The sequence below is a fragment of the Rhinoderma darwinii genome, chromosome 2 (assembly GCF_050947455.1).
Source record: "Rhinoderma darwinii isolate aRhiDar2 chromosome 2, aRhiDar2.hap1, whole genome shotgun sequence".
Lineage (NCBI taxonomy): Eukaryota > Metazoa > Chordata > Amphibia > Anura > Rhinodermatidae > Rhinoderma > Rhinoderma darwinii.
The window spans coordinates 448,710,260-448,726,038 of record NC_134688.1 but is presented as its reverse complement, the minus strand read 5'-3'; the positions used below and the strand labels follow the sequence as shown (position 1 = coordinate 448,726,038).

The window sequence follows — 15,779 nt, the reverse complement described above, 5'->3', positions numbered from 1 at the left end:
CCATGTGAGTTGACACTTCTGCACGGGTAGCTGATGTGCCCTGTGTGAACGCTCACATTTCACACTGCTGAGGCCGGTAATGGTTTTATTATATGCGTCCATCAACTAAAATCACAGTTTTTGGTTCTGAGTGGAGATGCAGGTTGAGGTTATGTTTTATTCTTATTATTAAAGCAATGTAAATAATATACAAATATAGAAGATGGAAAAGGAAATGTATACAGTGCACTGTATCATACTGGAGTTTGGATTCTTTATTAGTTTCTATAGTGTGGTTTTTTATTAGAAGAACATTTTATACATACACAATAATTTACTGTCTATACAGTATTTTATCCATTTTTAATATGCTTAATATTCTTGTGATAATGATTTACACAATGAGCCTGACTGAACAAGTACGACAAATATTTAAGTATAGCCTGCAGGTGGTATGTATGGCATTGCAGAGTTTTATTTCTGTCAATTTCGGACACTTCCATTATTTATTTGAGGTATGTTATCTATTGTTTTATTTAAGATGAAGAGAAGATTGACTGTGACTTTGAAGATGGATTCTGTTACTGGAGTCAGGATATAAATGATGATGCGGATTGGGAAAGATTCAATGGTCCAAATTTTCCGCCATTTTCTGGACCTGATTATGACCACACATTTGGCAATGAGTCCGGTTAGTTCAACTTTTTCAATTACGTGTGATAATAGCATGTAAAGTAATGTTAATACAATGATGTTGCTACTAAAGCACACTCCGACTGTAATGTTAATTAATGGGGTTGTACAGGATTATAAAAACATGACTGATCTCCTCCAAAAACAGGGCCACATTTGTCCACAGGTTGTGTGTGGTATTGCAGCTCAGCCCCATTCACTTAATAGATTGGAGCTGCAATACCAGACACAACCCATGGACAGGTGTGGCGCTCTTTATTGAATAGAGCAACCATGTTTTTATAATCCTGTACCACCCCCTTGTGCAGGGGTGGGGATTACATGGATTTAGGAAAGAAAATGAGTAATCTGTAAGCCCCAACCATGGTGTGAACAGGGATTTGAGAAGGTCCTACCTCCACAAAACTAGTTTTTATAGTGCAGTATGGCTAATCATCTTGCCGTCACTAGTTGTAAGACCCTCTAAAGAGGGTGTTATTCATACTTTAATACAATGAGTCTTCATGTATAGGCAGAACAGCTGTGAGAAGAAGCTGCAGAGAAATGCTGTTATTCAGGGAAACATCGGGCACTTAAAGAAGTCACGAGACTCAATGAATCACTTGTATTGGGCAGACAAGTCTCCTGACAACCGATAAAGGAAAAAATATCATCTATGATGCAAGTAATTTCTGTATAAGGCCTCTTTCCCGAGAGGTAGACCTTCCTCTATGGCCAGGACACCACTTTTATTCAGGTTATTTTGGAAAAAGAGTGATGATAATAATATTTTTTTATTATTATTAGGGGGAGATTAAGAGCATTTTGCATACTGTGAATACATTGGATTTAGTAATAAACCAGTATACATTAAGTTCCTGTGCTCCTTCTAGTGGTGACTGTGGGCAACCAAATTTTTATCATTTACACATAAAGGGGGGGGGAGGGGAGTACTGTATTTTTCTGACTATAAAACGCACCTAACTATAAGATGCACCCAGGTTATAGACAACAGAAAATAGGAAAAAATGTAATATTTTACTTCTTTTACAAAGAAAAAACTATTGGTTAAAAAAAACAATTTGAGAGCCATAACTTGTATATTTTTCCATAATTTGAGCGGTATGAGGGCTTTTCTTTTTGCGGGACGAGCTGTAGTTTTCATTGGCACAATTTTTTGGTACATACGATTTTTTTTATCACTTTTTATTTCATTCTTTTTAACGCTATGGTGACCAAAAGTCAACAAGTCTGGGGTTATGAATGTATTTTTTACGCCGTTCACTGTGTGAGTCAAATAATGCTATATTGTAATAGTTTAAGACTTTTACGGATGCAGTGATACCAATTTTTTTATTATTTTTTTATTTTTACATTGTGCTTGGGGAAAAATAGGAAAAGGGTTGTTTTTTTAACTTTTAAAAATCTTTAGCATCTCCTGAAAATTTAGCTAGTTTTTATTTTACGGAAACACCGTAACTCGCTGAGCTATGCGGTTTCTGTAACTCCGATAGTAGTGAATGGCAGTTACAGAAGCAGCGTAGCATGTAGTTGAGGTCAGGGCTTTATGCAGGCCAGTCAAGTTCATCCAGACCAAACTTACCCAACCATGTCTTTATGGACCTTGCTTTGTGCGCTGGGGCATAGTCTGGCTGGAACAGAAAAGGGCCGAACCCCAAACTGTTCCCACAACGATGGAAACATACAATTGTCCAAAATGTCCTGGTATGATGAAGGTTTAAGATTTCCCTTCACTGGAACTAAGGGACCTAGGCCGACCCCGGAAAAACAACCCCATAGCATTATCCATCCTCCACCAAACTTTACAGTTGGCACAATGCAGTCAGGCAGGTAACGTTCTCCTGGCATTTGCCAAACCCAGACTCATCCATCAGACTGCTAGATAGAGATGCATGATTCGTCTCTCCACAGAACACGTTTCCACTGCTCCAGAGTTCAGTGGCGGCGTGCTTTATAGCACTCCACCCGATGTTTGGCATTGTGCTTGGTGCTGTAAGGTTTGCATGCAGCTGCTAAGCCATGGAAACCCATGCCATGAAGCTTCTGGGCACAATTTTTGTGCTGATGTTAATGCCAGAGGAGGTTTGGACTCTGCAGTTATTGAGTTAGCAGAGCGTTGGCGACTTTTATGTCCTATGCGCCACAGCATTCGGCGACACCGCTCTGTAACTTTACGTGGTCTCCACTTCGTGGCTTAGTTGCTGTGGTTCTTAAACGCTTCCACTCTACAATAATACCATTCACAGTTGATCATGGAATATCAAGGAGATACATTTCACGAATTGACTTGTTACATCGGTGACATCCTATTACAGTATCACGCTGGAATTCAGTGATCTCTTTACAATGACCCATTTTATCACAAAAGTTTTTAAGGGCGACTGCATGGTGCGGTGCTGGATTTTATACATCAGTGACAATGGGACTGAATGAAACACCTGAATTCAATGATGAAGTCGTGTGTCCCAATAAATAAATGTGTAAGACTAGAGCTTCATGGCGGCATTGGCGACACCTGCCATTCGTAGGAATATCGCAACATTACCATGATTGACGGGTGTCTGCAATGTTTTCCTGCAATTTTTAAAAGTCAGCCATGGACCCCTCCCCTAAGAGCTGCATAGCAGAAAACTTCTGGTGTCTCTGTATTGTATACTAGAACAGCAAACTCCTACTAAAAAAAATATCATTCAATATATGTCCCTGTTCATGACAACAGTGCTACAATAAGGGAGAAACCTGACCCACAAGAAATTTAGATTCTGATATTCAGTATGGAAATGATAAAACATGTTACTGGATGATACAGTTGTTTGAGTGCTACTGTTTATATATAGTTTTTGAATATAAGTTCAAGCCCCAACTTTAAAATGATTTTTGCTGGATTATTCATAGGATTGATCTCTTGATGTACACAGCCCGTAGGGATTGTATAAAATCCGCTTGAACTGCGAATGAAAGGAGCAGCAGGGTGCAGTGAATTGATGTTCTATTCACAAGGCATAATACTCGATTGCTGGGGTTAATTTAGGGAACAGTCTTCCAGTAAACAGAAAGTATGTGCTTGAGAATATTTATATAAGCGGATAAGTGAATGATCACAAATCTCTATATTTCTCTAAAGTATTAAATAAATTGGGAACTTTTAGCCTTTTTAACTAAAATATTTATTTCAAAGATGTAGATTGAAATTGAAAATTCAGAAAGTCTGACTTCTGGTTTGGGGCTATGTTGCATAACATAAACAGCTCTATAATATATTAATAATAGTAGAATCACACTACTATTAGAAAAACTCCTGCATGGACACTAAGTTTTCAAACAACTCATGCTAATCTAATAGTATACCTGATATATATCAACTTTTGTTGTGTTATCCATGCAAATTCTGTGTGAAGTTACCGTCACTCAGTGTCTTCCTTCCTGTAATCTGCTGTCCACCCCCTGTTGCCATGAAAATCCATCCGTAGTTACAGACTGCAGGACATGGGGGTGCAGGAACTCGTAGTCGTAGTTTCTACTCAAAACCTGCCCTTAGAGGTCTATGAAGAGGGGAAAGGGAGCAGAAGGAGGGAGCAGAGAGAGAAAGAGACACACACAGATGCTGCCCATAAAAAGTCTATGGAGAGGGGAAGAGGAGCAGGAGCAGAGTGATAAAGACACACATAGACATTCTGCAGCTTCTGGTAAGTGTTACTGCCTCACACAAGTGCTGGATTCACAGCTACTCTGCTCATTAGTACGGTATAAGCTCATATATATATATATATATATATATATATATATATATATATATATATATATATATATATATATAAATATATGTCACGATGCGGGGTGTGGACCCACTGGGCCGTACCGCGTAGCGGGATGGCAGCTGGCCAAACAGGTAAGTACAGAGTTCAAATAGTTCAGCTAAGGTACCTGAGGCAATTGTAGGCAGTAACAAGGCAGGCACGTCCAGGACCAGGCGGCGGGAAGACGTCAAGTGAGCCGTAGCAAATCAAGCGTAGACTGTAGCACAGCACGGCAATAGCACAGCACGGCACTAAAACTGGGTGGCACGGAAACGGGATACAGGAACAAGGTTCACTGGGAAACTGGAAGACACTGGGAGACCATAAGCACGACAAACTATGGGAAACAAACAATGCTCTGGCAAAGAGCAAGAGGGCAGAGCCCTTTTTATAGCCCAGGGCATCCTGGGCTAGATTGCGGATCTCCTGCAAAAATGTGCGCACTGGCCCGGAGACACTCGAAGTCCGGAAGTGAGTGCCGGCGCCTCACAGGGGGACGACGCTGCAGCAAGGTAAGATGTCCATGGCCACGGCCGTCGAGGTTAACGGCCGAACGATGGACCGTGGCCATAGACGTAACAATATATATATATATATAAGAAGTAAAAAAGCAGCACTGTTTCTCAATCCGTGTCAATAGGGTGCAATATGCCCGTTTGGGCACATGACCGGTGTCCCTAAATACTTAGTCGAAGAACTCCAATATACGAGACAGCACTCCACAGTCAGTGAAAAAGTGGATCTATTCACTATTCACCACATGCGACCTTTCAGCCCTTTCTCAAAAGAAAGGCCCCATGGAGTAGGGCTGAAACGTTGCATGTGGTGAATAAATCCACTTTTTCACTAACTGTGGAGTTCTGTCTCGTATTTTGGAGTTCTTTGACTATCTATCATATATATATATATATATATATATATATATATATATATATATATATATAATATATAGAGAGAGAGAGAGAAAGAGACTGGAAAGCAGGATTCTTCCCTATGTGTGCTGTGTATAGAAGACATGATAGCAGTTAGGTTCTGCCCACCAGCTCACAGAAAAATAGCGATGCAGCCTGCAGAGAGGAAAACTGCTATACAATGCTTTATACAACTCAGAGGCGTAGCTAGGTTCTCCAGCACCCGGGGCAAAGATTCAGTTTGGCGCCCCCCCCCCAACCTCTTTCCCGACATCTCCTTCCCCCTCGCCGTGTTTGTTTTCTCCACCAATCGACGTGTCATTTCTTTTTATGTAACGCGAGCATAAAATTATTTGTACATTTCACAAGCAATATGGTTCTATACACAACACCAGAACCAAGCTCTGTACATATATACAGCCCCAGAACAAATACAGCTCAATTTAGTGCAACCCCTGCCGTATAGGTTTGCACGGCGTAAAACTACAGCTCCCAGCATGGACCGAACAATGATAAGGATATGCTGGGAGATGCTGTTTAACAAAAAATAAATCCTATCATAATCATACCACCCATCATCTCGCTGCAGATCATACAGTGACTACAGTGCTGATTAGAGGCAGAGTGAACATTTACATTGAGTGACTCACCGGTGACGTCTCAGATTCTAGTTATTTTTCTCCATTTGGTCCAGACATCTATGATGACTTCTCCCGGTCCATTTCTGCAGTTTGCCGCTCACATGTCTTCAGCTTCTCACTTTACCAACATTTCTGCACCTATAAATAAATATAAAGTTATCATTATACCACACACTACGCCCCTAAATATAATAGCGCCAAACACTGCACCTCTAATTATAATAGCACCATACACCGTGTCCCACACACACACTGTGCCCCCTGTAGATAGTGCCTGCCATAGAGCCCCCTGTAGATAGTGCCTGCCATAGAGCCCCTGTAGATAGTGCCCCCATATAGACCACCCCTGTATATAGTGTCCCACAAATAACTCCCCTATAGTGCTCTACAGATAGCCCACCCCTGTATATAGCCCCCTGTAGATATAGCCCACCCCTGTATATAGAGCTCTACAGATAGCCCAGCCATGTATGTAGCCCCCTGTAGATATAGCCCACCCCTGTATATAGTGCTCCACATATAGTCCACCCCTGTATATAGTGTTTCACAGATAGCCCACCCCTGTATATAGCCCCCCCTTGTACCTATAGTCCACCCCTGTATATAGTGCTCCACTAGATAGTCCACCCCTGTATATAGTGCTCCACAGATAGCCCACCCCTGTATATACTATATACAAGGGTGGGCTATCTGTGGAGCACTATATACAGGGGTGGGCTATATGTACAAGGGGGCTATATACATGGGTGGGCTTTCTGTGGAGCACTATAGGGAGAGCTATTTGTGGGATACGATATACAGGGGTGGGCTATATCTACAGGGGGACTATATACAGGGGTGGGCTATAGCTACAGGGGGACTATATCTACAGGAGGACTATATACAGGGGGACTATATACAGGGGGACCATATCTACAGGGGGACCATATCTACAGGGGGACCATATCTACAGGGCTGGGCTATACACAGGGCTGGGATATACACAGGGCTGGGATATACACAGGGGGGCTATATCTACAGGGGTGGGCTATATCTACAGGGGTGGGCTATACATAGGGGGCTATATACAGGGGTGGGCTATATACAGGGGGAATATATCTACAGGGGGCTATATCTACAGGGCTGGGCTATATACAGGGCGACTATATCTACAGGGGGGGCTATATACTGGGGTGGGCTATCTATGGAGCACCATTTGCAGGGGTGGGCTATATCTACAGGGGGCTATATACTATATAGCCCACCCCTGTATATGGTGCTCTATAGACAGCCCACTCCAGTATATAGCCCCCCTGTAGATATAGTCCCCCTGTATATAGCCCCCTGTAGATATAGTCCCCCTGTAGATATAGTCCCCCTGTATATAGCACAGCAGATATAGTCCCCCTGTATATAGCCCAGCCCTGTAGATATAGTCCCCCTGTATATAGCGCCCCTGTAGATATAGTCCCCCTGTATATAGCCCAGCAGATATAGTCCCCCTGTATATAGCCCAGCCCTGTAGATATAGTCCCCCTGTATATAGCCCAGCAGATATAGTCCCCCTGTATATAGCCCAGCCCTGTAGATAGACACCCCCTGTAGATATAGTCCCCCTGTAAACAAAGTCCCCCCCCGCAGATACAGACACACACTTCTATTACAATAAAAAAAAATAAACATTTCAAACTCACCTTATTCCCGCTCCCACGCCGTCCGGCAGCCATGGAGACCTGCTCTCTTCTGCGCAGGTCTCCAGGGGGTTGAACACAGCGTCTATGAAAGGCGCTGATTGGCTGGGCAGGACGACTTTCCCTGCCAGTCAGTTCAGTGAGGCGCCCCCCTCTGAACTGCGCCCGGGGCACATGCCCCGCTTGCCCCCCCCCCTAGCTACGCCCCTGATACAAGTCATATAATAGCCAGAAATAGTGTTATTTATCTATGTCTATTGTTGTCTACCATGAGTGAGCTATAGACTGCTCCAAACAGAAATCTAAAGACTGTACAATGCAAGTAAGCCTATTCATGCATTAGAGAAAAAAATCCACATACATTTAGGGCCATGCTGCAGATTTTCAAATTCGTAGCATGCTCCATCTGAAGTGGATTTCTTGTGGATTTTTGCTGCTGGTTTTGACTTATTGCAATGCAAAGAGTAAAATCTGTGGTCACCATTATGGAGAGATTAAAGGGGTTTTTAAAAAAAATAAAAAAAATGGCTAAAGGCAAGAAATGTGAAAAAAAAATAAAATAAAAATATTACTCACCTGATATATCCCCGCCACTCCAACGCCGCAGTTCCAGTGTTTTTTGTTAGCTGTCCTGCAGTGATGACATGCCTGTGACTGCTGCATTACCGCTAAGGCAGTGATTGGCTACAGCGGTTACGTGTGGGTTGTTGGTCCATCATCACTAGCTGGAATGTTATTCTTTTTTATGTCACAATGTCTATGCATTACAGAATGTTGGACTTATATAAAAAAAATGGTGTACAAGGTCGGACATTTACTTAAAATATAGACAAATCTCTTTCGTGAAATTTTACTTTACGGAAGTCCTTGATGAGGAAACCTAAGGTCTTTTGCTGTCTGAATTCTCCTACTTATGACACTGCCTCATCCTCTATATTAAGTAATACTGATGGCATGACTGGGAATTTGATGTCACTAATTACTGCAGTGGCTAATTGGGGAATGTAGCCAGGAAGATGCCCTAATATCTCTACATTGTAGAATCCCAGGTAAGGATTTAGGTGACCCACTTCTTGCCAAAAACGAACTTTTTGGGTTTTTAGCTTGAAGATTTACTTTGTCAAGTGCCATAAATAAATTGTTAAAACTCAGAACTCCAAAAGTGTCCATAGTCACTCCAGAAACCTAAACAGAGAAACTTAAAGTTACAAGTCAAATATGTGCAGAGTAATTGTTTTAGCAATGCTTTCTTTGGCTGGATGAAATATTCTGTTTTAATGAAAGGGTCTCTTGGGTTTGATATCCAAGAATAAAACACATCAAAAAGGGCACCAGACAGCAAAGTATTTAAAAAGATAAAATTATAGCAAAACGAAAGTGTATAATATAATTTATGTTTGTGCATCCGAGGTTTTAAAAAAAAAAATCAAAAATTTAAACTATTTGTTCATATGACTATCAACAGGCAGAAACAGCTGGTTGACTTAGATAAATTGGATCCTTGAGAATTTCTGGTACTGTATATAGAGGAAAAATTATGCAAGCGAATTTGTAGAGAATTGAAATGTTTTTCATCAGTCTACTAAAACATGAATATCATTCTGAGCCTAACTAGTGGGATTGTGAGGAAGCTTGTTATAAATATAGAAAGAATTGTAAAATGAAAATCAGTGCGGTTTTGCAGAACAGTGAGATGATGTTCATGGGTGATGCTATTAGGACTGCTATCATGTCACGGATGTCTGTACGGTGTTCTCGAGTTGTGTTATAAGGTTCCACAGAAAGACATTGACGTATTAGTTAATTAAAGTGGTCGACGCGGCTGATCAAATTCAGAAGTCCCCCGCTGATTATCTGTTCTCATGAGAAAAAGCTGTGGCCGGCCATACAAATTAATTGCCAACCATGTAATGCATGGATGGGCCGCGTCCACCAGAGTGAGGGCTGCTCTTTCTTGGTGGCTCTCTGCTCTGACAAGCAGGGAGCAGGTACTAAGTTGGGGACCCCCTCTATGTTGTCCAGGATGTTTTTGTTTTTTTAAAATATGCTACCCTGTAAATTATTGTCCTATATGTATAGAGAATGCCATTAGATTTTATGTATGTACATAATGTATCTGAAGTTTTTTTCTTTGTAGGAAATTTTTTATTAATCTTTTACTTTTAGGTTACTATATATCAACACCAACTGGACCAGGATTTGGCCAAGTAATTCGACTTTTGAGCCTTCCTTTGATGTTGTCATCATCATCAGGCCCCCTGTGCCTTAGCTTCTGGTAAGAGGGAAAATGACATAAAATAAATGCTTATGTCTAATAATAATAATAGAAATAAATTCCACCCAGTAAAGACACGTAATTACTATTATGGAAAAGGTTAACTGGTTTGCTCAAGCATAATAAGCAGAGCAATTTTGCTAAATTGTATAAACAAATTAATAGCCTGTCTTATATTTTTTTTTCCCTAGACAGGCGGCATAAGTAGAAATAATGTAACACACGGTAACTGGTGGAAAAGTGTTCGATAAGCACAAATTACCACAGAATATCTTTTGTACTGTTTATATTCTTCATGTGTCATTATAAATGATGTCATACAGAACAAAAACAGAAATAAAAGTTGCAGAACCTAAGGACTCATGTTCGTGGCCATTTTATGACTCTTTTGTACAGCGCCATAATAGAGTACCCATAGAGATGTACAGTGCCCTATTGTATCCACCTGTGCTTTTGATTTCATTGTCATACGAAGATGGAATTGTGCCATGCTCCATCAAATGGCAAAGTGTGGAGGCAAACTCTTCTAGAAGCATTGCCTCCGACATATGACACTGGAGCATTATATGGCTTTAGCTTCTGCATAAGCCCTAAGCGCACTTTTAGACTGGGGATACATGAAGACTTTTGGTAGCAGAACTTTCACATTTTGTATGACAGCTGCAGTCCACAGGAGGGCAACTTCAAAGTATTACTGTGGACTGCAGCCAAAACTAGATAGTTCACAATTAGAACGTTAAACTGCAAAAAATCTCCATGTACAGTTAGGTCCAGAATTATTCGGACAGTGACACAATCTTCATGATTTGGGCTCTGCTGCCACCACATTAGATTTTAAATGAAACAGCTGAGATGCAATTGAATACTGTGCATCTCATCGATGCCGATCAGCTAAAAACCACTAAGATGCCGCGATCGCTTTTGATTGCGGCAGCTAAGGAGTTATTTCCAGGGATCGGAGCTAGCTCCATTTCCTGACATTACAGCACGGTGTCAGTTGTAACATATAGCTGACACCGGCGGCTGATGCCGCAGGCTCAGCTTCTGAGCCTGCAACATCTTGTTGTTGGGGACGGAAGCCTTTTAGACCCCGCCTCCGGGCAGGACCTTGCAGGCTTCTATACTTGGCAGACAGGAGGCCATTGTTAGGCCTCCGTTTTTCCAGAGCAGTCATCAGAACCTCGCGATTACATCGCTGGGTTCCGATCTGCTGGTAAAACCCCATAGATGCAGCGCTCGCTTTTGAGCGCTGCATTTTAGGGGTTAATCGGCCAGATTGGAGACTAGCTCTGGTCCTAGCCATATACAGCTGACACCCGCTGACGCTGGTGCGGGTTCAGCTTCTGAGCCCGCACCATCATCATCATGTACTATTACATTGCTTTGCCTTAAGTCCTTGGCAACAGAAACGTAATAGTACACGTCGCCAAGGGGTTTTAATACTGGTGTACTCTGTGAGCAGTCTGCCAACATTTCTCTCCTGTGCAGTGTGTACGAGATTTATCAACAGGGCACATGGACCACTTTTCTAATAGATTAGTGGAGAAAAATGTGCATAAGTAAGTTGCACTTGGCAAGACTATAAAGCCTGGCCCACTTTTGCTTACACATTTGTATGTATTTGATAAAGTGGCGCAGGTGCCTCATAAATATGGCTGTCAACATCAAAGTTTTTTAATGCATTGACGGTAAATAATTGTTGTAAATACAATGATTAATCTGCCCCATTGCATTTTTTACACAATTCATTCCTATTCGGTTGAATTGTATATCAACAAACTCACAATAAGGCAATTTTGGCATCAACCTGACAGCATTTTTTCCTTTGAACATACTGAAATATCTAATAGGTTGCATTTATTTATTTATTATTGACTACATGGCACCAACATATTGCCTAAATTTAATGTTTAATTAACATTTCCAATACCACGTAGCCATTTTTATTCCATACCCCCCCCCCTCCCCTTTACATGCCTCCAAATATTTAAATCAATGTTATGTGGGCCCCAGAACACTCACAAAACATTCCAATGACACCCATTTTGGGGCTCATTTGCAAAAGTCCCACCCTCTGTGAGGCCCGAGAGAGTTGAGAGGCATGCCTTACATTGCTTTGTATTCCTAAAGAGAAACCTTCAGGTGTGGTTGATGCCCCAACTCGGGTAACAGCTGGATTTTCACCTGGTGTGTCACATTAAAGAGACATATATAATAAACACATTTTTACATAGTTAAGGGGGAATAGTTGCAACCAATAAGATTCCAGCTCTCATTTCTCTAAGGCATTCTGAAAAATGAAAGCTGCAATTTGTTGCTATAGGCAAATGCTCAACTTTTTTTTGCACTTGTTTTTTTTAAATGTTCCCCAATGTATCTGGTCTCTATGGTCTCCCAATTTCTCTGTTCTTATGATGAGGTATGTATGGCATAAAGGTATGTGGATTGTATAATGTTAATAATTCCGGTATGTACGGGTATATTATAGTAACTTTTTGGATTATAAATGTATTTTATGACCGTTCATATCAGTAACAGCCAAAGGTGTACATACCATAGAGGTAGACCAAGTGGTACAAAGTGTACATACCATAGAGGTAGACCAAGTGGTACAAAGTGTACATACCATAGAGGTAGACCAAGTGGCACAAAGTGTATATACCATCGAGGTAGAACAAGTAGCACAAAGTGTACATACGATAGAGGTAGACCAAGTGGTACAAAGTGTACATACCATAGAGGTAGAACAAGTGGCATAAAGTGTACATACCATCGAGGTAGAACAAGTAGCACAAAGTGTACATACGATAGAGGTAGAACAAGTGGCACAAAGTGTACATACCATAGAGGTAGACCAAGTAGCCCAAAGTGTACATACCTTAGTGGTAGAACAAGTGGCACAAAGTGTACATACCATAGAGGTATAACAAGTGGCACAAAGTGTACATACCATAGAGGTAGAACAAGTGGCACAAAGTGTACATACCATAGAGGTAGAACAAGTAGCACAAAGTGTACATACCATAGAGGTAGACCAAGTGGCCCAAAGTGTACAAACCATAGAGGTAGACCAAGTGGCCAAAAGTATGCATACCATAGAGGTAGACCAAGTAGACCAAGGTGTACATTCCATAGAAGTAGACTAAGTGGCCCAAGTGTTACGGAAAGGGCATAAAGGATGAAAGTATCAACAAGCCCCTTTATCTCAGGTGGTAAAACCCAGCACTATATTGAAGAGCCTATTTTGACCTATGTCCCCTCTCTTCTATGTACACCAATGCTATGGGCAACTTTTTTTTACATTGTTACCATAATATAAATGTCCGGACATTACAGCTTCATTTATTTACCTGCTGGTCTTCTTATTTAGATTTCTTTCCTATATTTTAGCATTTATCTTTGATTCATTCTTATATTTATTTTTTTAAATTCTAGGTATCACATGTATGGTGTCAGAGTATATCGTTTATCTGTTCTTATTATACTCACAAACAATTCCGAAGAAGTTGTGTTTTCTAAAGAAGGAAATTATGGTCCAAATTGGAATTTTGGACAGGTCTCATTAAATGACACTTCTGGAGCTGTGGTCAGTATCTATTTAGATTTTTCCATGACCTTACATAGTTACATAGTTCGTATGGTGACAAAAGTTCAACCAACTTATATGAATAATAATGATTAAGTGTACATATTACTCCATGTTTTTTTATCTAAATACATTAGGTGCAAAATTATTTTCTGATTTAGTTAATAAAATATCTTTGTCGAGGTCCAGACCCCGTTTTTGTAATATAAAGTTTCAAATCCTTTTCACATAGCTGTAAATGATAAAATTCAGGCTGCCTGCAGCTGCCACAGGAAGGACCTTTGGAGCTCACTGAATAAGCTTTTAACCTTTTCCCACTGCAGCCAGTTTTCACTTTTCTATTTTCCTTATTTACTCTCTGCATTCCAAGAGCCATACATTTTTTTTAATCAACATAGTCGTATGAAGTTGTTTTTTTTTGCAGGCAGAGTTTTATAATTATATACTACATAATTATATACTACAAAATTATTTATAGGGTGGAATGGAAAAAAAACAGCAATTCCTTCATTGTTTTTTGGGTTTCGTTTTTACGGCACTCACCGTGCGGTAAAACGTACATGTAACTTTTTTTTGTGTGTCAATAGGATTACAGCGATACCAAATTTAGAAATTTTTGGCTGTTTTACTACCTTTACAAAATAAAAATAATTTGTTGAAAAAATAAAATGTAATTTGTGTCGCCGTATGCTGAGACCCAAAACTTTTTTATTTTTCTGTAGGTGTAGGAGCTGTTTAAGGCCTTGATTTTTGTGGAGCAAAATGTAGTTTTTGTTTGTACCATTTTGGGGGAGTTAGGAATTTTGATCACTTTGTATTAATTTTTTTGTGGATGAAAAGTGACCAAAAAACAGCAATTCTGGCGTTCTTTATTTATTCATTTTTTTATAGGGTTACCCGGGTGGGATAAATAATGTGATATCTTAATAGTTCGGATCATTACAAATACAGCGATACCAGTTATGTTTATTTTTTTTTTTGCTGATATTCTTCTAGGGAAAAAAATAGGAAACGGGGGTTTCTTGAACTTTTCTTATTTTTTTATTTTTTGTTCCCACTAGGGGACTTGAAAATGCAACTGTTAGATTGCATGAACCAATATTGATCTGCAACACTGTATTGCAGTGTATTGTGCATTTTGCAACTTCCTATAAAGCCCTGCTTAAGAAGAGGACCCGGCAGACCTGAAGGCCACTGATCGCATAGGGATAATAGAGGAAGCCCTATTGCACACACAGGACATATCATTAAAAAGATTTAATAAGTCATATCTGAATAATCCCATAAGAAATAGAGCCATGGGGCAAGCAATTCTCTCCAAAGTCAATTCTAAATGTGTTTGTCTGCTTGACCTTTGGGGTTTAGTATTGTTTCTGTAAGGATCAGAACAGTAAGTGCTGTATACTGAATAAGCAGGCCACACAAGAAAATGTTAGCTTAAAAATTTGCAGAATTCTGAATGCAGCTCTGGATTAGAAATGTGTATAATACAATTAGTAACAAGCATTTTTTTATGTACACTAACACTATATTTCTATATTTATCAACTGTAAGGGCCCATTCACACGAACGTGAATCTCTTCCGTGTGCTGTGCATGGAAATTATGCACTTCACACGGACGCATTGATTTCAATGGGGCCGTTCACACATGCAGGAGTTTTCACGCAGCGAGAGTCCGCTGCGTGAAACTCACTGCATGTCCTATATTGGTGTGTTTTCACGCACCTACGCGCCCATTGAAGTCAATGTGTGCATGAAAACCACGCAATGCACACGGATGCACGTCTGCGCGCGGTGCGTGATTTGTGCATCAATTCCTTTAAAAAAAAATGTGCTTTGCGGGTGTGTGAAAAACACATGCAACTCGCAAAGCACAGATGCAATAACGCAAAGCCCATGGACCAGATGTACGTGTGTTTTTTACTGTCACGCTCGTGTGAATGTAGCCTAAAAAGTTGTCCAAAGATACCACATGCTGATTTCTACCAGATTTTCTTACAGAATTCAGAATTCAGATATTTCATTGTTCATAAATATTATAAGAGTGTAGATCCAAATATTTGAACTGTACAATAAAATTAAAGATTACCTGTCACCTCCCCTGACATGTCTATTTTAATAAATAATTGTATTTCCCATGAAATCACAATTCTGGAACATATTTTGTTAGAACTCTACGTTGTTCTGTTCCTCTTTTATGCCTCCTAGAAATGTATGAATAAATTG

At 40.3% G+C, this 15,779-nt stretch overlaps 1 protein-coding gene across 1 annotated transcript in view; it reads left to right on the top strand.

Annotated features, from left to right (window-relative positions):
- TMPRSS15 (transmembrane serine protease 15) overlaps positions 1-15,779 on the top strand; it is a 259,431-nt gene that overhangs the window by 120,425 nt on the left and 123,227 nt on the right. The window contains exons 11-13 of the mRNA XM_075851216.1: positions 521-670; positions 9,858-9,966; positions 13,402-13,552. Of these exons, the coding sequence (XP_075707331.1) occupies positions 521-670; positions 9,858-9,966; positions 13,402-13,552 (410 nt within the window). The remainder of the gene's footprint in view (positions 1-520; positions 671-9,857; positions 9,967-13,401; positions 13,553-15,779) is intronic.